The following is a 22,455-nucleotide window of genomic DNA, read 5'->3' as shown; positions in this document are numbered from 1 at the left end:
TCCCTTGTAGTAGAAAGGGATTTGTTAAAGGGTAACAAGAGGGAAACAGAAAGACAAAAAGACCGAGGTACTACCTAAGACTGTGCAGTTCACAGAGCTGTGCAGCCCCACGTAAGATCATTGTACCATACGTCACTGTCTGCCGAGCCCAAGGGAGCCCAGGACTCCAGCGTGGTGCTGCTTTGCAGAGTTCAGAGTATAGGGCAACCCACATTGTGGGAGAGACTGTGAAATACTGTCTTTCTTTCCAGCTCAGGACCATACAGAAAAGCAAACCAGAAAGGAACTGGATTGGTGTTCAATCAGTTAGTCTATATTGTTTGCCACTATTTTAAAGATGATTTTTGTGGTTTTAGAAATTTTCCTTTTGGCATTAACATAGTTCATTCCCACTATGAAGTGTTCCTTTCCATTCAGCGGTATACAAAAACCTGATTCTCTGTGTGTCTCATCACTTCTGAAACTGCCAGTAATAAAGCTGGAAGAGGGCTGTGAGTTTGCAGATAATGATGATACTGACTTCCGTTTTCCCTGGGGACAGAGTCCACATGACACCGAGGACTCTGAAGTCTGAACCCAGCCAGTCTGGACAGCTGCCATTATCCACTACAAGTTCTTTATATGGGGCCTTTGGCCAGGTCCTGATGATGACGTGCTCTCTCAGACCCTCCACAAGCTTTAAAGCCCCTTTCCTGACTTCTACCCGAAAGACAGTCCTACTTGTCCTTAAAGTTCAGCTCAGGCTTTCTTTCCTCTTTGAGCTTGAGCCCCCGGGAAGAGGCAGGGAGTCCTCTGCATGTGTAATGCTCACCATGGCACCAGCATTGTTTGTTTATGTGGTTGTCTGTTCCATAAGGGCCCTTGGCATTTCAAAGGCAAGAAATCTATTTATTACTAATACATGTGTGCAAACGTACGATTTCATGTTAATCACTTGTTGAATGAGTTGCATCTTTGCTACAAAACTGATTTGCAAAACCTAAAAGAGCACATTTTAGTAAGACATGCACAGCAGTCCTGCTTGGGTATATCAGAACTATTATGGATTCCCTAGACACAAATGTGGGACTTTGGTGAAATGGCTACCAACCTACTTATTTACAAAGCAAAAATGTCTTTTTTTTATACTCCCTGTAATCATTTAAGTTGAAAATATTTGTGCTTTTTCTACTTTTGTGCAAACTAACTTTTTAAAAGTAAAAACACAAGTGTGCATGTAATGATGGTATATATGCTTTGTTAGACCACAGATTCTTAAAAAAAGTAAAGGAAAAGAGAGAGTATGGGAATATGGCCAGGGAAGAGGAAGCAGTTGTTCTGAATGTTCACAGGTCCTGCTTTATTTACTTCGCTGAACAATGAAATAGAGTACATTATTGTCTGACACTGTATTGCAAGCTGGGGCTCTGGAAGGTAACATGTTGTCGGAGTCCCTGCTACCAATTGGCAGGGAAAGAGTCAAACCCTGCATGAATACAAGGCTCATTTTTGCTTTGGCTCACAACTTTGCTGTGTTTGAGGCTTTAGAACATCATAAAAATGGAGAGTTAGACTTTTTTTCACAGAAAGACAAGTTCTGCGTGATCACACTCACATGCAACATCTAAGACATGGTTGATGTCATAGAAGTCCAAAGTAAGATGGTAGATACCAGCGATGGGGGAGAGTAGGCAGAAGGTGAGACAGGGAAAGATTGATCCAGGTACTAAGGTCCAGTTCGGTGGGAGTGGTGAGATTCGGTGTGCTTTGCACAGAAGGGACCAAGTGGGTAACAGATATGTGCTAGTATCTTAAGTAGCTGGGACAAAGGATTTTGTAAATTTTTACAGAAAGAGATAATTTTGAAGAGATAGATATGATTAACCAGATTTAAGCATTATACGATGAAACACCATAAGGTACCCCATTAATACACACAACTTTATGTTTTTATGAAGTAGTTAATTTAAAATATTAAAATATTGGTTTTTGTGATGTGAAATATTGCTGAACAGAACTGTAACTGTGAAGTTAATATTCTTCAGATTAAGAAATCCTATTTTAGAAGAAAGTGCCAATACTGTTCATAAAGACTGCCATTTCAGTGGTCACGTGCCATTCCATATTACCCAAGTATGTGAAAGTACGTTCATCACTGTGTGATGACAGTGTAAGAAACCCTTTCCAGGTGGCTGGAAGTCATCTGGGCATTTCCTTTCTCTCTGAGGGAATAAACTTCCTGGAAGACAGTCGAGGAGGAGCTATTGATGTGAAATGCCACCAGCAGGTCACATGGAAGAGTGCAGGCAGGCATCAGGGTCACCCATGACCAATGACTGCCAGAGAGGAGGCCAGGGCCACAAGGGAGCTGACTGGAGCTGGGCAGGTAGCACAAGACTGTGCGTCCGGCACTGTGGGAGGCTGAGGCAGAGACTGCAAATGTGAACCCAGCCTGGACAGTCAGTGACTTAGGGAGACCCCAACTCAGAATAAAAACAAATAAGTACAGAAGGCTGAGATTGTAGCTCAGGGCCAGCTCCCTGGCTTCAGTCTTCAGCACCACAAAGAAGCAAGTGACTTGGCTAGGATAGAGATTAAAAAAAAAGGCAGAGAACAAATAAAATAATATTTTCTCTCCTTTTTTTCTTTTAAGAGGCAAGACGTGTTCCCCCTTTTATTTGCAGAATGGAAACAAGTGCTCAAAGCTACGTTTCTGGGGTCCATACAACTAGAATAAATGGCAGGTGACTTTGAATTCAACACGTCCAGTGATTTTATCATTTTCCCACAGTTTCTTTAGGAGAAAATAGCATCAAAAAACCCTCCAAAGATAAACCTTTAAGGATCTCTGTCAGAGAAGAGCCCTTTTGAATGAAGACAATCACTGCCAAGGGTGCCGGTTAATTGCACAGGACCCTACACTATATGTAAATGTAATGAGTCAGGAACTTCCCGGTTGTTTAGGATTCTAGAAGGATAATAAGCTCCCAAATATATTCTCAGGATGTGTTGGAGAAACCAACTCCACTCTATTGGCTTCTTCATACTGTAACTCAAAGATTTTTGGGTTTGATTTTTAAAATTTTTTTTTTATTTAGAGATAGGATGCTCTACTGTTGCCTCTTTCTGTTGGTTTTCTTTTCAGATTTATTTTCTAATATCTACATGACATTTTTCATTGTGTGATTTTTTTTAATCGGTACCAGGGATCGAACTCACGACTGCCTGATTGTAAGGCAGGATCTGATGCTGCTGAGCTAAATCTCCAGCCCCCATTGTGTGATTGTTATGGTTTGTGTCTAGATGTACTTCCAAAGCCTCATGCAGTCATAGGTGAGGGTTTTCAGAAGTGACTAGACCCAGGGTGTGTGATGCCAGGACTGAAGATTTGAGGACAGTTGCATGGTGTATTCCTAGGACTAAGGGTGTAAGTGCCGCCTCCTTAAGGGCAGGTAGCCTGGATAAAATACAAGAGACAGAAAGAGGGCTGTGGTCCCTTGTTGCCTTTCATGGTTGGTTGCTTGCTCCTGCTGCCCTTGCTTTTTCATGAATGATTTCTCTGTGCATCCTGCCCTGCATCCTGCCTTGGAGCCAGCCACCTATAAATTGAAACCTCTACAAACTGTGAGCTATAATAAACCTTTCCTCTTTTAACTTGGGGTATTTTGTCTCAGCCACAAGAACAATAACGAAGACAGTGATCTAATATTCTTTGTGTGATAGTGTATTCTATCTGCATGCTTCTACCACATACAAAGATTATATCTTTCTTTTAGTTTTTGTTTTGAGTGTAAGATTAGTTCTTTGGACTTCCGGGAGAACATGGCGGACAGATAACAGCAACTACCGGAGGCTCTCTGAAACTAGGCTCAGAAGCCAGGTATGGTGCGGACTAAAGAGACATAAGCAGGTGGAGTTATGCTCTGCTGACTCAGGAACGAACTCGGCTGAGAGAAACCAACTTGGAATGCAGTCCTGGTGCTAAAACAGGAACAGAAAAGCCTCGCTGCTGAGGCTGGACCCCACGCCATTTGGGTTTCCCGCCGCGCGGTGGCTGGCTGCCTCTACATCGGCTCGGCAAGGAGAGAGACGCACGGAAACTCTGAGAACCGGAGTCTGTGAACGGAGTCAAAAACAGGACGGGCAGGGAGGCATGTTCTGACTTGTGGCCAGGTGAGTGAGAGAAACTGACACTCCACCACAGTTTGACTCCAGCAGACTTTCTGGGCCCAGGCAGTCCTGCGGGAGCAGGGTGCGGTGGCGACTCCAGCCACACATTCCCCTCTCGGGCAGGATTGGTGAAAAGTGCCTGGCCTGCGTGACGCTGCCGGCGGACCCCGTAGGCTGGCCCAACCCAGATCCCAGAGCCCGACGGAGGCCGGGAGGGGCGGGCCCCACGTAGGCTGCCTGGTGTGCAGCAGTGAGTGGGAACACCTAATCGGCGCAATTCGATCAGGCTGTGGCTGACAGAGAGAGAAGCTGGGCCTCTCATATAAGCTTGCATATATAAGGAACAGAGAATATGGGAAGAGGCAGCAACAAGAAAGGCTCCTCGGCCCCCAATTCTGAGAAACAGGCAATAGCAGACACCGCACCATTACACATAAGGCGCCATTTAGAGAGCCTCATAGACCAATTCAGGAATGAAGTTATCAACGACCTGAAGCTAGAAGTATGCAAAATAGTTAGAGAAATGCTAAGCACCATCCAAGAAAAAACAGATGGTGGAATGGAAGAACAGAAAAAGAGGGGAGAAGTGTTTGATGGAGAAAACAGGGAAAGCATAGAATACGTGAAGCAGGTTCAAAGGGACTACCAAGAAACTAAGAAGTCTATCGAAGACTGGCATAACAGCTTGAAAGAAACTAAGGACAGACTATCTGAACTGGAGGGCAGAATTGTAATATGGGAGAATGAAATGAAAAACTTCTTAAAAATAACAAAGAAACAAACAGCAATAATACAAAGACAAGAAGATGATAAGAGGATCCATAATTTAAGGATTAAGAACATAAAAGAAGAAGTAGGGACACAAACAAATGAACTACAAAAGCTACTCACAGAAATAATCCAGGAGAATTTTCCTAATTTAGAAAAAGGTAAAGATACTCAGATGTATGAGGCATACAGGACCCCAGCTACCTACAACCCAAACAGAGCAACACCCAGGCATATAATAATAAAAATTCCAGAAATTCAATACAAGAACAGAATATTAAAAGCTGTCAGAGACAAGAAACAGACCACTTACAAGGGAGCACCCATCAGAATTACAGCAGATTTCTCTGCACAAACCATTAAATCACGAAGAGCTTGGGGGGAAATAATTCAAGCTTTGAAAGATAATAATCTCCAGCCAAGATTGAGATATCCTGCACAACTGTCCCTGGAAATTGATGGAAAAACAAGGTGCTTCCAGGATAAAGAGGAACTGGGGGAATTTGCAACCACCAATTCAACTCTACAGAGAGTATTGCAGGATATTCTAAAAAAAGAAAAATACAAAGAATCCAGAAATAATGGAGGCCACAACGAATGGAGCAGAGAACAAAGTGAAGAAGACAAACTGACAGCTACTGACAGAATAAGAGCTCAACAGAAATGAGGCAGAGAAGATTGGATGATAGGAACAGCTATTTTGGAGAAAATGACATCTTAATAGGTAATACTGATTTAGTATCATCTTGTTTTGAAGTCTCATCTAGCTTTTGTCCTTCTGTCTCCAATGGTCCAAATAGGTTGTATCTTACTGGATTTTATTATGTACGATAGTATAAGCAAAAACCTTTTAAAGACAAGGAGATTATACAGAAACCATTGTTCATTTTCTGTTAGTCGATTCTAAATACTCTGTAATGCTGTCATTCTCTTAAATGGTTTTACATTGTTTTGATATACTTAACGCTACAGTATACGAAGTTGTACTCAAGGATTTCAAGGAAAGAGATAATATGGTAACTACTTTTAGGTCAGGATTATCTGGTGGTGAAACACTATTCTGCTTAAATGGTTATGTTTTGATCTGTGCTGTTTCGTTGTTATGCCCTCTTTTATCTCAATCTCCACTCCATTATTTACTTTTTTATTTTTATCCTTTTAATTAAAGGAAAAAAATAGCAGGATATATTATAGTAACCCACTTTGACTTTCCATTACCTCGATTTAAAGCCCTGTATTACTCTCACCATCTGGTTTTTAACTGATGTTCCCCTACTCTGTTTTGCTGGATAGTATCAGGTTCGAAAATTTAGGTATCAGCTGTGAAGATAATGAGATTCATTATAACGCCCATTCTCATTGACTTTTATCTATTTTTGAAGACCTACAATGTCTCCAATGTTTTGGTTTTGTCGGTTTTATTCTTTACTGTTTTGTTCAATTGTATTGTAACTAACGATATAGGCAATTCTATTAGAGATAGCGGGAGGCATTATGGTAACCATTGTTGATCACCTTGTATTATGTTTTCACATTATCTATTATGTCCACCCTTTTGACTTGACCAATTCTGTTCTGTTATGTCACATTTGGTTTTACTCTCTTCCAAAAAAGTAATAAGAACCATGGGAGCAATGAAACCCAAAATGTGTAATAGTCATTGTACAAAAGAGAGGAAAAGAAAGTGCTCTATACTATATAACTGCATGTATATTTAAGTGTATAAGATAGAAAATGATATCACAGAGTTTTATTGAATCATTGAACAGAACTGTTTGCAGTATCATTGATGGAATGTCCACTTTACAAGCTTTAATTTTGTGACTTGAACAATTATTTCTAAGATGACAATATGTAATCCATTAACTAGTAATTTCCTACTGTTCATTTTTTTTTCTGTAAATCTGTATAACTTGTACCCTTTCTCTGCTTTTTTTTCTTTTCTCCTTAAATAAAATTTAAAAAAAAAAAAAAAAAAAAAAAGATTAGTTCTTTGTCATATACTCTTTTATCACTATGACAAATCACTATGCCAGAGCCTGGCACTGACAGTCTGTAGGAAATGGTTAAAGTTGAAAAGGCATGTTGCTCTCATTTCTTTCTCTCTACCTTCACCCCCTTTTCATTGCTAATCTCCCTTGTTTTATCTTTCTTTGCCATCCCCTTAACCCATCCCCTTCTGCTGTAGGTATGATGAAGCCAGTTGGGAACCTGGGGGCTGCTGCCCCGGGGGTGATGGTGCCTCCTGGTCCACCACTTCCTGGACCCCATCAGTTAGGCCCGAATGCAGCTCATGCCTCAGGTCCTTCTCCCCAAAGGTGAGTTAAGTTGATTTCAAACCTCATTTATATACTTTACTAAAATTGTTCAAAGGTATCCTGTAAATTTGTGTGTTACTAGTTGAAAGTTTAACCTCTTTAAAATGTCCACATTTGAGGGGGCTGGGGATTTAGCTCAGCAGCATAAGCCACCTGCCTTGTAAGCCGGCAGTCGTGAGTTCAATCCCTGGTACCGATAAAAACAAAAAAGACAAAAAATAAATAAATAAATAAATAAAATAAACCTTTAAAAAAAATGTCCACATTTGAAAAGATCTACTGGAAAACTGCCCCAGGAAACAAAGCATTTAGAAAAACTAGGGAAAAAACGATTAGCACATATTTTAAATATATCACAGATTACTTCTGTCAATGCTGCACATTTCAATTTTGAGTTATATTCACTTAGATTTTGTATGAATCATTAATTCTTCAACCATCTATGATGTATGAGTATCTTGTTCATAAAACTTTAAATCATTGTCCTTTTATGTCCTTCGCAGAACGGAGCTCAGTGCCAACAAGTGCTTAATGAATATTATAAAATAAATCAGATGAGGCCAAAAGGAAAGTAGCGCCCCAATGCAGCAGGCACACAGATGCCAGCGAGGAACTCTCAGTGCCAAGGGGTATCAAAGGCAATGCAGGACCTAAATCTCATGGTTTTCAAAATAATAAACTGAGAAAAGAAGGTAGAGGCGGGCTAGGAAAAGTCAAGATATTTGATGCCTGAGATATTTACAGCTTGCAACCCTCAAGGGACTGTCACCTGGGCTGGGAGCCAGCGTCATACCTTCCATGCTAGAAATCCCATTATTGTTCTGTGAGCTGTTGCTGCCACCAGAGTCAGGCTCTGGCAGCATTTACCTTGGAGCTTCTCCAGGGATGCCCGGGGTTCTCTTCCTGGCTTCCTCCATGGGTTGTTATATTGGGGTGAGGAGAAGGGCAGGGCAGGGCGTAACTCTTGCATGAAGCAGGACCTTGCCAACTGGGAAGCCATTGAGTAACTCTTTGAAGAAGCCCAGAGAGCTGCTAATAAGAAAACTTCTTCAGAGATGTTTTACAAATCAAGTTAACTTTCTTGTGGAACAGTGGGCAGGTGACTGACCTCTGTCAGACTCTGTTGCTAAGCTCTTAGTTGGCACTGAGGAGTGGGAGTCAAGACATAGGACACTAGAGAAATAATTACCTGTAAAGGCAGAGAAATTAAACTCAGAGTGTACTATCTGGGAAAATTTAATTTTTATATAAAATTTAAATTAGTAAGAAAAAATGTGACTCGAAGGCCGCCTAACCAAATAGGAACACTGCCTACTTGCAGTGTATGCCTGTGCGCCATGGTTTAAATAAACACACAAGTTCTAACTGAAAGGTAAAGAATAATGAATTTTTTAGATTAAAATAAAGCTGCAAAACACGTTACTGAATTGTTCACTTGCAAGTACTGTTTTGTAGGAAATGCCCTAATTGACTTCAGATTACAGTGCAAATGATGCTTGTTTAAAAATCAGACAAGATATAAGCAGAAAGATCACAAAGGTGTAACTTCAAGGCATTTAGTTTTGTTGATTTCTCTTCTACTGGTGATTAACTTCAATAAACATGAAGCTGTGGTGAGCTCAGCTTCCTAACTTGATTTCCAAATCAGGTTCTGTGTTCACATTAGGAATTTTCTTTTTTCTGTCTTTATATATTAAACATGTGACCATGGATATGAGATGATGCTGTATGATTCAGTTTGATCTCATGTCAAGCTTGGCATATGATATTAATCACTTTCTAATGTCCATAGAAATGGTTTCATAATTTTACAAGTTATTGACATTTACGATAACTTACTTAAGAAATTCTATCAGATTGTTTGGCATCCTTTTTTCTCTCTCTCAGATTTCCAGGCCCTCCACCTGTCGTCAGTGCGGCGCCCACTTATGCACAGTACCAGCCTTCTACACAGTCCACTTATGCAAGTCCTGTGTCCACTTCATCTGTTACCCATCTGGGCAGTCAGCTCAGTCAGCTGCAAGTCAACAGCTATGGTAACCACAGTAGTATTTATTGACTGTCTTGCACAGTAGTATTTATTGACTGCTCTTGTCCTTAGGATTGAGCACAGGGACTTTTCACTGAGTTACCATTTATTTACTCATTTATTTATTTTTATCCTTTCATTTACAAGGTCCTACTAAGGCACTAAGCTGGCCAGGCTGGCCACAACTTGTATTTTCCTCCCTCAGCCTCCCAGGGTGCTGGGATTGCAGAAGTGTGCCATTGTGCCTAGCTATTATTATTATTTTTAATGAGATGTAGTTCCTTCGTTTTAAAGATGATAAACATAAAGCTAAGCATGGTGGTGCACACTTGTAACCGCAGCACTTGGGAGGCTGAGGCAGGAGGATTGCTGCAAGTTTGAGGCCAGCCTGAGCTGCAAAGTGAGTTCAAGTCCAGTCTGAACTGCATAGCAAAGCCCTGCCTTGAAAAGACAAAAAACAAAAAATAGTAGACATAACTGGCATACCATGTTGAAGTAGTATTTTAGATTCTTTATTTAAAGTCATTGGTATTATATATATGGATATAATTTTTTCCTGATCATGTTGTCACTTGTTTCAAGATTACTGAAAAAAGCACCCTCAGAGTACCTTACATTCAATGTTGGAGCAATAAAAAACAAAATTATGACTTCAGAAATAAACATTAGAATAGTGAAAATATTTTAATCACTGTTTCATCACAGTGTATTTAATTCTGTTTTGATCTTGAAAGGAATGAAAGTCAGATGTCAGAAGACAGAAAAGAGGAGGGGAGAAAGCAGACGGTTAATTGCATCCGTAGAAATGCTGTATATTCCCAGAGCCATAGGGATTTCCATTGTCATAACAACAGAGTCATTTATCTTGATGAATGATATTTCCATGTTAATTAAACTTAAGTTTTTAGAAGTATCACCAAAATTCTCGCAGAATATTTCCTAAGTTTTAAAGGCGATTGTCTTGGGGCTTGTGGTAGAGCTCAGTGTCAGAACATGTGCCTAGTACGCACCAGGCCCTTGATTCAGTCCCCAGCACTACCCCCAAAGGATCAGTCATAAATAAATGACTCAGCTTCGCAGAATTAGAAATAGGAAGCATGAAGATGGCCCAGACTTTTTCTCTGATTATTTTTACTTACTTTTTTGATCAAGTTATGCACATAAAGCATGTATATTACTGAATCTATAAGTTATCTGAATAAAGCTTGTTACATAATAAATTTTCCTACTATATGATTGTTAAGATCTTATACAGATATAGATGCGTTAATTAATGTGTCATTTAAATTTAGTGCAACTGAATTAAAATTTATTCTCTTTTACTAAAATTAAGAATGTTGCTTTGACCTTTTTAAAATTTTCCAGTTGTATAAAATGCCCCAAGTAGCATTTATATTGCCTCCTAAGGGAACATTTCAATTCACATTTAAAAAAAAGAGAGATCATGTGGAAAGCAGGCATACCTGTTATGTGTGCCATAGACGTCAGCAATTCGCACAGTCGGCATTGAGGCAGCTGGTCTTCTTTCTTGCACAGGTTCAGGCATGGCTCCCCCTGGCCAAGGGCCCCCTTGCCCTCCGTTGGCAGCATCCTTTCAGGGTCCTCCACGACCTCCACAGCCTCCACAGCCGTCCATTTTGCAGCCTGGATCCCAGGTTCTTCCACCACCGCCGACCACACTGAATGGCCCCAGTGCCTCACCACTGTCTCCACCCGTGCACAGACAGGATGGCCTCCCTGGGCCACCACCTCTGAGTGCCCAGTACCAGCCCCCGCCCCCGCCAGGCCCTGTGATGGGTGCTGGATATCCTCCACAGCAGCAGGGTAAGGTGGCCAGAATGCTTAACAGGGGAAGCCTGGGGGCTGGGGATTTAGCTCAGCGGCATAAGTGCCTGCCTTGCAAGCACGTAGTGATGAGTTCGATCCCCGGTACTGATAAAAATGAAAAAAAAAAAAAACCCCAGGGGAAGCCTGAAGTGGAAATCAGCTTCATTGCTATATCACTTGCCTTTGAGGAGTGATACTTTCTGAGTAGTGTGGTAAGACCAAAAATACAGAGAACTTAGGTATTCATGCTTAATTCCCTGACCTATTTAATAAGATGAAAATATAACATGTTTGGCTAGACAAGTTGGCTAGACCTATTGTAGTATTGGCAGTGAGTCTTACATCTGGGATTTGGGGTTATGTTTCTTTTTAAATTTTTCTTTCCAAGCAGCCAACTATGGCCCGCAGATGGCTGGTGCACAGCTCTCCTACCCAGGAGGCTTCCCTGGGGATGCTGAGCAGATGGCTGGGCCACTCCCACCCCAGAAGAAGTCGGATCTTGACTGCATCCCCAGCCCTGTAAGTGTTCTTCTCCTTCTCAGGGACCTTTCTTCATCCATTGTGCTCAGAAACTCTTTCAGAGGGCAGCACTCAAGCTGCCCTTGATTCTGGATGTTAGGAGACACATCACTCAAGGAGGCTTCTTCCCCCTTCTTTGAGTGTGTGTATGTGGGGAGGAGGGTGAGGGCGTGGGGTGCACACCAGGATTAAAGAGATCCTGGGGGTGTCCAGAGAAAACTGGCCCCGATGGAGGTGGGAAAAATAGGAGGCCCTGACCTGCTAGATGTCAGATAATCCAAGTTTTTGTGCCACTAAATAGAAGAATAACTTCTAAAGAACAAGGGAGATTACAAGGAGAAATGGTTTATTGAGAGATAGTTCCTGAGAGACAAGAGGGGTCTGGACAGGGGGTTGCCACTGAGGTAATTTCTCTAAGAATGTTTTATTGAGCAAAATCATGAGGTAAGTACAGTGTGGGTGGAACTGTCATCAACCAGTAAGAAAACAAGTATAGTAAGAATACAAGTATATTGGATCAGATAATACTGATCCAATACAGAACCAGTACAGGTTGTGCAGCAAGAGTACCTGGAAAGAAAAAAGGCATTTTGGGGAAAGAATGGGTCCAGGTGCTCTATTTGGACTTCACTGGACCGGGAAATACCAGTTATAATATAATCTCAGATTATTGCTTATCCCTCGTGGAGGCATGTAGACCTCCTCATTCCATCCTTATCATGAGGCCTGTCCTTTTTAGATATGCCTGACCCGTCCCTTTTGATGTCTTCATTTTTCTAACTTCATTGAGAGCACAGTGCTTCTCTGACTGTGTATTAATTTCTGTGTAACTTAACTGCCTGTCATAGGAGAGGCTTCAAGTCACATTGAAAGGGCACAGGAAGGGAGGGGTGGCGAATTTGGGCTACTTTTGCAAGGTACATTGCTCATTCTGTACTTAATGTAAATGTAAAGATTTATGGTGAAGAGTCTAATGCTTATACCATGTGTCTTATTTTTCTCAATGCTGATACAAAATGCCCGACACCCAAAGTTAAAGTGGTGTTTTACTTACTTTTCTCTCCTTGCTGAGGCAAACTACCCAGCACACAGAGTTAGAAGAGGAAACATTCATTTAGCTCACAGTTTGTAGAGATTTCAGACCATAATTGGCTGGCTCCAGGTCAGGGTGGCCTGACAGAGGAGAACAGTTCACAGCAGGCAAAATGTAGGTAGGCAACAAGGGAGACCCAAGACTCTTTCTGTCATTTGTATTGTGCAGGTTCCCCGTACTAGGGAGGGTGTAGCACTCACACCCATAAGCCAGTCCAGAGCTATGGCAGACCCATCAGTGGACTGATTTCTGATCACACAGCCTTAATCCCCACACTCTTAACCCCAGCATTGTTCTGCGAATCAATCACACACTCTAGATTTAGCCAAACCTCTGAAAATGAAACCTTATGACTGCATGAGACTTTGTTGGGACATCTAGACACAAACCATAGTCCGGGAAAAGGTTGATTTAGCTTACAGCTTGCAAAGGTTTAGTCCACAGTCAGCTGACTCCAATGCAGGGTGGTCTGGCAGCCAGTCCTCACACAGGAGAAACATTCATGGTGGGCAAAAGGGAGCAAAGTAAAGGAGGGGGACTTTGGCAGCTTTTTTTCTGCCCCCTTTATACATTATAACATGTTAGAAATTAAATGTTAACAACTCAGAGCTTTTACAGTGGGCCCTCAAATTACAACCAGCCTGACACATGAACAATTTGAGTTATGACTGAAATTTTAGTTTTAACTTACGACCAAAGTCTTGAATTATGGTCTGAATGCTGCCTGCTCATGCTTCCAGATGGTCTAAGGTAGAGATTTAGACTTTGTAGAGTTCTGGAAGGTACGGGACAGTGTCCTTCCCGGTATGGGATTAACTGAGAAATCCTAGGTCCAGGTCTAAGGGCACAGATCTGCCTGTGTGCAGGAGACTTTGAAGGCTGTGTAGAGGTGTCTGAGCCTTCTACTGACGACTTACAGCCAGCCTTCAGGAGTGAAGTGGGTTTGTAAGTCAAGGGTCCACTCTGTCTTTTTCATACTTTACTCACTAGTTTTATGACTTACGGTTATTTTATTATTCTAGATAAATAAGCATCATGTTTATATTGTGTTCTTATAATTGCCTGGAACATGCTGTTTATTTGCCACCCCTGACCCTCTGAGATACAAACCCTTCAGGCCTGCCAAGTATGCTGCTGGCCTCAGGCCTTTTGCACCTGTGTTTCTTCTGGCTTTTGCTCCTCTCCGCTTGTATCCAGGACCTGACTCATGCCCATCCTTGGTATCCCAGCACCCGCATTCATGTCACTGTGTGCTCACAGCACGTTCCACTGCTGGGCCCAGGGCGATTCATTTTATTATTGCCTGACCTGTTCACAAGGATGTCAGCTCCCCGATAGCAGTGGTTTTCTCTACTGTGCTCTCTCTCAATGCCTTGAACAGAGCCTCACCCGTGGGATGCATTTGTGTTTGTTGAGTGAAGGAATGAATGAATATGAACAACAAAAACAAGAAGCAATAGGTGCTGGATTCATCTAAAACTCTTCAAATAAATACATACAAGTCAGTCCTGTATTTATTTTTATCTGAAAAGTAATGAAATAGCAGTGCCAGATGGAGCTTGTGTGTGTTCCTATTACCAAAGTAACATGCTTTTTCTAACTAAATTCCCCTTTTTTGGAAAGATGTAAAATCATGTTTACTAATCTGCTGCCCTTTAGTCCTGAGTGAGCTGCATATTACAAACCTTTTAAGTGGTGACTGTAGCCGTACTTTGAAAGTAAGAAAGCTGATGGCATCATCCAGACTCCTCCTCGTACTGCGTACCCGCAGGAGGAGTATTCAGAAGCCCAAGGCTGCTCTTCCCACTCCTCGCACGGCTCCAGATTTCAGATGCTTCACATTCTGTCTTCTGTGACTCTGACCTCCTGCTTCCTCTTTATCCTTGTTCATTTATCTCAAGAGAGTTAGTTTTTTTCCTTGTTGATTCAGTTGTATGAATCGCAATACTTTACTTGTAGCAAATAAATGTGACAGTGATTCTAGTGGCCCAGCCTCTGGAGCCAGAAGATACTTTCACTTCTCAAGGGGCTTTAGCATTACCAGGAATCACTGTCTTTACATCAGATCCTATGGCTGTCTAGTTGCGGTCAGAATTTCCTTGAAATGCCTGCTTATTGTTACATTTCTAAGCATGTTTTTCAAGAATATATTTAGAGATAATAAAGCTCTAGAATATTTTTAACAATCACTAGAACTGCTATAATGTTTCTCACTCTTTAGTTTTGCAGCCAAGATATGGATTGATTTCGAAGCTGATTATCACTTACAATATTTTTTGTGCAGCGATAAGGCTTTGTAAATTACAGCTTGATAATTTTCAAGAAAACTTTTGGAAGTATAATCTGTTAAAGATTATTCAATATATAAATTTGATATATTAAGTATATAACTATATTATACTGATCTCATATTTAAGATGACTTCATTAAAATGATTGTAATAAATGTTGATAATATGAAAGCTACCTTCATTTTGAATGAACCTATTCACCTTGTGATCAAAATACAGAAAGTGATCATGGTGTTTTGAGTTTCCCATTTACTTTTTATCCTTGCCTGTGGTGACTGTTAGTCTCTCTGTGATTTTTGTACCATAGTTAATGTTTAGAACACATTTTGTGTTCCTAACATACTAATAGTAAAGTTCAATGAAATTTGGAAGACAGCTGTAAGTGCACTAAAGCACAGACTAAATCTGTTGCCCGCATTCAGGGAAACTGATGCCGTGTGCTGTCGATGTCATGTGGACTAGATAAGATGAAATGAAAAAATAGAGAAGGTAACAATTTAGAGTTTAGTGAAAGATAGTTTTTACATTGTTAATGGTTTCTTAAGGGCCATTAAAATCTTCATATCCTTAAGGGAGTTTTACTTTAGAAGGGACACACTTTTTGTTTCTCCTTTAAAAAAAAAATGAAACACTTTTCTTAAACTCTTGGATTTTTTTCCTCTTATCTTTTCTGTGAAGAAAGTTGTGAAGGGTGGGAGAAAAAAAAGAAGAAGGTGATAGGATCCCTTCTTACTTTATTAATTTCATACTAGATTTTTCTCATAATTTTCATCCTGAGTCTGTTATTTTTTAAAAAAGTTCTTATCAACAAGTATTTTTACTAGAGAAATTTGTTGGCAAATCAGATGATGATACAGGGAACTTTTGCTTCTGTTGATTTTTATATAATAGACAAACTCACACTGGAATACTTTATACTGTTTGCCTTATTTTTCACATGTCTCTTACATGTCATGGAGGAAACTTAAATGAGAAAATTGAAGATCAAGAGTAATTTTGAGGGGAACATTTGAGATTTAGGTCACATTTTGAAGTCATTTCTTCTGAATTTAATGATTTTTGGCTTTTTAGAATTTTGGTTGCAAAATGTATTTCCTTTTAAAGAGTTGTTTTAATTGCTTTTCCTACTATGTTATTCTACATGCTTGCCTTTGGTCTCAACAAATAAATTAAGAAAAAATAAATAAAATTCTTTGAAGTTTAGTGTTGTAGGATACATTTTGGAATCTGCTGACCTAAAATTGTAATCAAAGATGGAACTGAAGACATTGTGTGGGTTCTCAGTGAGAATCTGATCTGAAAGGACTCAGAAAATGTCTGTTAGCCTGAGTGAACGGAAATAAGGGGAGAAGGAAGGTGGGGAAAACAGTGAGCCAGCAGGGTCCTCCCAGAGTAAGAAGAGCCTTAACGTACTTTCCCTTGCTCTTGGTGTCTCTTTTGCCAGATCGAGGTGATCGAAAATGACAGAGCTATAAGAGAGGGACAAGTTTATGCCACCAACACTAGAGGCCAGGTGCCCCCCCTGGTCACTACAGACTGTGTGATACAAGACCAAGGTATGTATTTATAAACCCTTACAACCGTGTACAGTAGGTTAAGCTATATGAAATTAGTGGTTTCTTTTCCTGTCATCTACAAAAATGGAGATTTCATTTCAATCTAATAGTGTGACATAAACTTTTAAAAAATTTATTACTTAATATTTCAAATTCATATAAAAGTATTGGAGGTTCTGTAGCTAAAGAATATGCCTGACCAGCCTCCACTCCATTCCATTTCCTCCTCTACAAGTACCTCCGCCGTACCAGAGCCATCCTCCTCCTGGTCATGTCTCTGATTCTCAGTTAGTGTCAATTCTCAGCAATGTGGCAAAGACTGTTATTGTGTACCATTTTATCCCTAGAAAATCACCAGGTATCTAAAGCATAAGCATTGTCCAATAAGCATTCATTGAGCAATTATCTTTGGATTATATAATCCTTATCCCTTTGCTGGGGAAATCGTTAGTTCTTCCCAATCAACTTAATTTTTTCTTTAAAACCTTCTCTAATTTCTTCTTTTGGCACTTCGCATGTGCGTCTTTTACAGATGTTAACTTAATTTTTACTATGATTTGGTCTGTCTTTCCCACAAAAGTTTAACTACATGCCAACAGGGTTCTACTTGTTCATTCATCCAGTCATTCATATGCATGCATTTAGCAAATATTTATTTCGTATCTGTTATGTACGAGGCTGCTGTGTTAAGCCTGTGACTAATAATATAGTAATAAAATATGTATAAATTACCATTATTATTGTTGCTCATAGGTGCTCACTTTGTATCAGAACCATCTTCTAAGCATTTATAAGCGTTTAATCCCCCATAGCTTTATAATATAGCTATTTATATCATCCTTGTATTATAGCATAAGAAAATTGAGGCAGAAAATACATAGGTAATTTACCCTTCTACATTGTTGGTGGAAATGTTAGCTAGTAGAACCCCTATGGAAATCAGTATGGAGATTACTCAAAAACTAAAACTAGAAATTCCAGTTGATCACCTTCTTAGGTGATTTCCCTAAAAAATTAAAGACTGTGTTACAGTGATCCATACTTACACATAAATTATAGCAGCACAATTCATAGTAAGTAAATCTTGGAAATGGCTTACATGTCCATAAACTGGTGAATGGATAAAAAAAATGTGGCATGTATAAACAATGGAATGCTACTCTGCCATGAAGATGGATAAACTCGAGTCATTTGTAGGAAAATGGATGCATGTTGAGACCATAAAGTTAAGTGAAATAAAGCAGACACATGAGCTTAAATATGACCTGGTTCCTTGTCTTAGTTCCTTTTCTTTCATTGTTGAGACAAAATAGCTGATATCCAAAGTTAGTTATATGTTGGAGGTATCAGTCCATATTCAGTTGACTCCAGCCAGCAAGGTGGCATAGTGTCATGGTAGGGCCACAGCAAACAGCAAGCTGGAAGCAGACTGTAGAGAGGCACACCACCTTCTCACCTTAACGTCGTATGCTGGCTCCACCCGTAGGCGGGTGTAGCACTCATATTGCCAACCCAAACGCTAGACAATGGACCAACCACACATGCTAGATTTGGTCATGGCCACGATTGCATGCGGCTTGGGGCAGGACCACAGGAACACAAACCATAACATTCCTCTTACATGAGAAACTCAAAATACAAATGAAGAACAAAATAAAGATAGGTAATAAGAGGCAGGGAGATAGACCTTTCTCAAGTGGGAAGCAAAGATGGAGAAGGGAAGGGGATGAGAAAAGAATTACGTACCAGCTCTACACAAGGAAAGTGAATATTATGTACTGTAAACATACCCAAAAAGTAACGAGTGTGATAAATGTTATAATAGAAAGATAAAGAGCTTGTTTCCTCCTCATTTAAGTGAAAGGTAATTTACCAGCTAGCTAACCCAGTATCCCGCCAGAGTAGGAGACATCTAAACCGACTCTGAGGTGAACAAGTGCCAACCGGAAGAGGAGACGGGGATGGTTGCTTGGCAGAGGCACACGGTTAGGGGAGCAGGTGTGTCATGGAACAGCGTACTTTCAGGATCTTTAGGGGAAACACTTTTAAAAGCTGGATGTGTGTATGTGTACATGTATTTCATAACATTTGTCTCAGTAACCATTTTCTGTACAATCCAGCAATCCTAATTACACTCAAGTATTTGCAGCTATCAGGATTATTCATTCCCAGAGCATTTTTATTTCTGAATAAAAATGAAACTGTACCCATTAAACAGTAGCTTCCCATTCCTTCACTGCCACTAGCCCCAGGCAACCTCTATTTTACTTTTTGTCTTTATGAATTTGCTGCCTCTAGCTATCCCGAGTGAAATCATAAAGTATTTGCTCTTTCATGTCTGTCTTATTTCACCCTGCATGTTTTCATATGATTCATTCTCACTGTAGTACCTACTGGAATTGAATTACTTCTAAAACTAAATAATATCCATATATGTAGACTGTTGGATGATACATTTTGGTTATCCATTCATTTGATGGCGGATATTTGGATCTTCCTATGTTTGACTGTTGTGAATGATGCTGCTGTGAACATTGACGTACAAACATCCAGTGAGTTCCTGCTTCCGGTGCTTCTGGGTTTAACCTTGAGGTGGAATTGCTGGCTCACACTGGACATGTGTGAGGAAGTCCAAAGGGAGGAGCGGGAGGAAGAGAGGAAAGAGCCAGCCCTGGGGAGGGCCCAAGCCATCCTTACCCCCGCTCTGCCAGAGGAGAGAGCTGCCCTGGCTTGGAGCTCTGAAACAGGGCTGGTCACACCCTTCAGCATGAAGCCCTTCCCTTGGCCCTGCTTATTAGCTAATACTAGTTCACATTCTGGGATGTAGCCCAAAGATCTCAGACATGCGCACACATTCACAGATGCAAATAGAATACAGAGCCAAAGGGAGCCTTGACCTTCCTTTGTCTTTCTGACTTTCAGATATCAGGGCACTGAGGCCCAGGAAAGTTAAGGACTTGCCCGTGGCCACATAGCTGGTTAGTAGCAAGTGTTTGCTTTTCCTTACTGGATCCATCACTGACTAGCAAGGTGGCTTGGGCAAGTCATTTAACCTTACTGGCTCTGGGAAATTTAAATCAAAACTGTGTTGAGAGTTCATTTTGTCCTAGTCAAAATGATAATTATTGAGAATACAAAAAAGAATACATGCCGGTGTTAGGAGCAGAAGACATAGCATTTCTATACTGCTGGTAATGTAAGTTAGTACAGCCACATGAGAATAAGGAGGTTCCTCAAAAAACTAAAATCAGGACTATGTCTTGATTCAGCATGCCTCTCCTTGATATATGCACAGAGAACAGTTTTGGTTTTTGTTTCGTTTTTGGTACCAGGGATAGAACTCACGACCTTGCGCTTAGCAGGCAGGCAGCTTACACCACTGAGCTAATTCCTCAGCCCCCATGCACAGAGGAATTAAAGTCAGCATACCACAGGGATACCTGCATACCCTGTTTACTATGGCAGGATGTGTAAGAGCCAAGACAGAGCCAGCCTAGGTGCCCATCAAGATGAATGGATAAAGAAAACGCGGTACTATATATAATAGAGTATTATTCAACTATAAAAAGAACAAAATTTTGCCATTTGCACAAAAAAGATTCAACTTGTCCCTTGGCTCTGTCTTGTAGGAGCCTTCTGAAGCACCTCAGCCCTTGTGTGGTTGCCTCTGACCCAAAGTGGCAGAGCCCTTGTTGCCCCTGTGCCACTTTCTAGTGATTTGTTCTTCTGTAGTACTTAGCACACTACACTGCAGTTCTCTGTGTTCATTATCACTCTTTCCGACTAATGTGTGACGCCACAGACAACTCTGTTCTGTCTCTAATACCCTGGCATGAGGCCTTACTTCATAAATGCTTGTTGAACAAATAATGTGTCAAGTGTTTAGAGCCAGATTTTTTCATAGTGCTCTTTACTAAGCATTTTGAAGTTTGAATCTTAATTCCTTAAGTTGTTAAAGTACCCACTATGGCCATAGTTTTGAGCCCCACAGGGTTGCTTATTTACTTATACATTCATTTACTCGTTAATTCACTCATTTATTGCTTTTTGTGAGATTGTCATTCAGGTTGTCTCAAACCCACAATTTAGCTTCTTCTGCCCTCAAACTCATAGCATTTTTCCTGCCTCTCAGCCTCCCAAATGCCGGGGTTACAGGGGTGCACACCATGTCCATCTCACACTTGTTTATAAAAATAAATTCTCAATTGCTTTTGTAAGTTTTATTCTTTGTGTACATTATCTTTCTGAAATGAAATTTGTTTAGCTACCTTCATGAGAGCATTAAAATACATATTTCACTGTCAAAGCCCTGAAAGGTAACAAATACCCAATTTCATATACTAATGAAATTAGTATCTTATATAATTTTGACTGGTTAACATTGAGTACAACGGAAAATAAAAGTATTCAAAAGAGTATTAAAAAATTCTTAATTCATAGACTATGTGACATTATGTGATGAGGAAAGGAAGGATTTGTCTAAATATGACAAAATAGGAGTTCCAACATATTTGCACTCACTACCTGATTTTTTTATTTTCTTTCTTTCTTTTTTTTAAATGGTGAAAAAGTTTATTTGAAAAACTAAAAGTGTAAAATGAGGAAGAAACTGGCTCTACAGAGTGAGCTTGGGCTGAGTGAAAGAAGAGAAAGCAACATAAAAGGACACCCTGGAGGATGTGGCTGTCATGAAGAAAGCCACGAGAGCCGTGGTCTTTTACTGCTGTTCCCGTGACCGGGGTTCACTCTCTCAGTGCTCACCTGAACTCTTGCAGTGGCAGCCCGTCTACTTGTCTCTGGTTGTGTCCCACTCCTAGAGGTTGCTCTGCTTTGTGAAGATGGATCATCTTACTTTTGCTTAAAAAAGTTCCATTGTTGGCCATGGCAGACAGGACTAGTTTTCACTTGTCCAGAATTCAAGGCCTTCATGACTCATAGCCAGTTTTCTTGGAATGTTGTAGAGAGTTATGATGGATTCTATTCTCATTTTTGCTACTTGTTTATCTTTGACAAATCCCTTAATCTCCTGATGTCTTGGTTCCATCCTCAGAAAAATAGGATCATAAAGGTATCAATCCCCGAGGGGAACTGTGAACTAAAGTGAGTTTATGTGTAACAAACAGAACAATGCCCAACACACAGGCAGTTGCTATTATTATTATTATGATTAGTCTCATTGTTATCATCATCATCATGTTGTTGGTACCAGTATCCCCTTTCTTTCAGACTCCTGCAGGAGGAGCGGGATATGGCATACAGTCATGTTAATTTGTCCTCCACAATATTTTGTTTTTGTATCAGTTACTACAATTATGTAAAACTAAGAATATTTTATGTAAAAATCCAGATTTCTAGCTTGTCCTAAAAAAAATGTACAATTTGGCAACACTAGGTTAGAACAGAACAGCAGAGAACTTTGCGTTCATTCTGGGTGTGGGTCTTTCCAGTCAACTGCAGCCAGAGGAAGCCTTGCAGAGGTGCTGCGGGCCGGGTTTAAGCTCAGGACTGCAGCTGCACGTTACACTTCCCAAGACCTTTCACATCTGTGCTCTCCTTAGTGACAGTTACGCAGTGCTGCCCAGACCTGTAGCATCTCCGTCCCTCTTTGCTTTTTGCTCCTCCTGACTAAGAAAGTTGTGTGGATCTCACCCCCACACGGACCTTAAGGCCCACCTTCCTCCTCTTGGCCATCATGGGACATGTGAGCTTCTCTCCCTGGGCACTTACTATTGTAAGCCTCCCCTCTTTCTTCCATATTATCAGTATTTTTCTTTTTATGCAATGAATCTTATCTTTTAAAACAGAAATCCCTATCTAAAAAATAGAAATGTTTCCTTGATCTGCTTTCCTGACCCTCTTTACTTTGCTCCTTGTGCAGCACAGTCTGCAAGGCCGTCACCAGCTCT

At 40.5% G+C, this 22,455-nt stretch overlaps 1 protein-coding gene across 3 annotated transcripts in view; it reads left to right on the top strand.

Moving 5' to 3' along the window:
- Sec24d (SEC24 homolog D, COPII coat complex component) overlaps positions 1-22,455 on the top strand; it is a 94,462-nt gene that overhangs the window by 5,792 nt on the left and 66,215 nt on the right. For 2 of the 3 annotated variants that reach the window (XM_063260709.1, XM_063260710.1), the window contains exons 3-7: positions 7,106-7,235; positions 9,123-9,271; positions 10,801-11,088; positions 11,480-11,610; positions 16,438-16,549. In XM_063260709.1, coding sequence (XP_063116779.1) covers positions 7,106-7,235; positions 9,123-9,271; positions 10,801-11,088; positions 11,480-11,610; positions 16,438-16,549 — 810 coding nt within the window. The remainder of the gene's footprint in view (positions 1-7,105; positions 7,236-9,122; positions 9,272-10,800; positions 11,089-11,479; positions 11,611-16,437; positions 16,550-22,455) is intronic. The other variant, XM_063260708.1, reaches the window with a different exon arrangement.

This window comes from Cavia porcellus, unplaced genomic scaffold (assembly GCF_034190915.1).
Source record: "Cavia porcellus strain 051 isolate PalLab524CR breed Dunkin Hartley unplaced genomic scaffold, mCavPor4.1 scaffold_14, whole genome shotgun sequence".
NCBI classification, from domain to species: domain Eukaryota; kingdom Metazoa; phylum Chordata; class Mammalia; order Rodentia; family Caviidae; genus Cavia; species Cavia porcellus.
The sequence above is the reverse complement of the archived record's forward strand: the minus strand, read 5'-3'. Positions and strand labels throughout refer to the sequence as shown.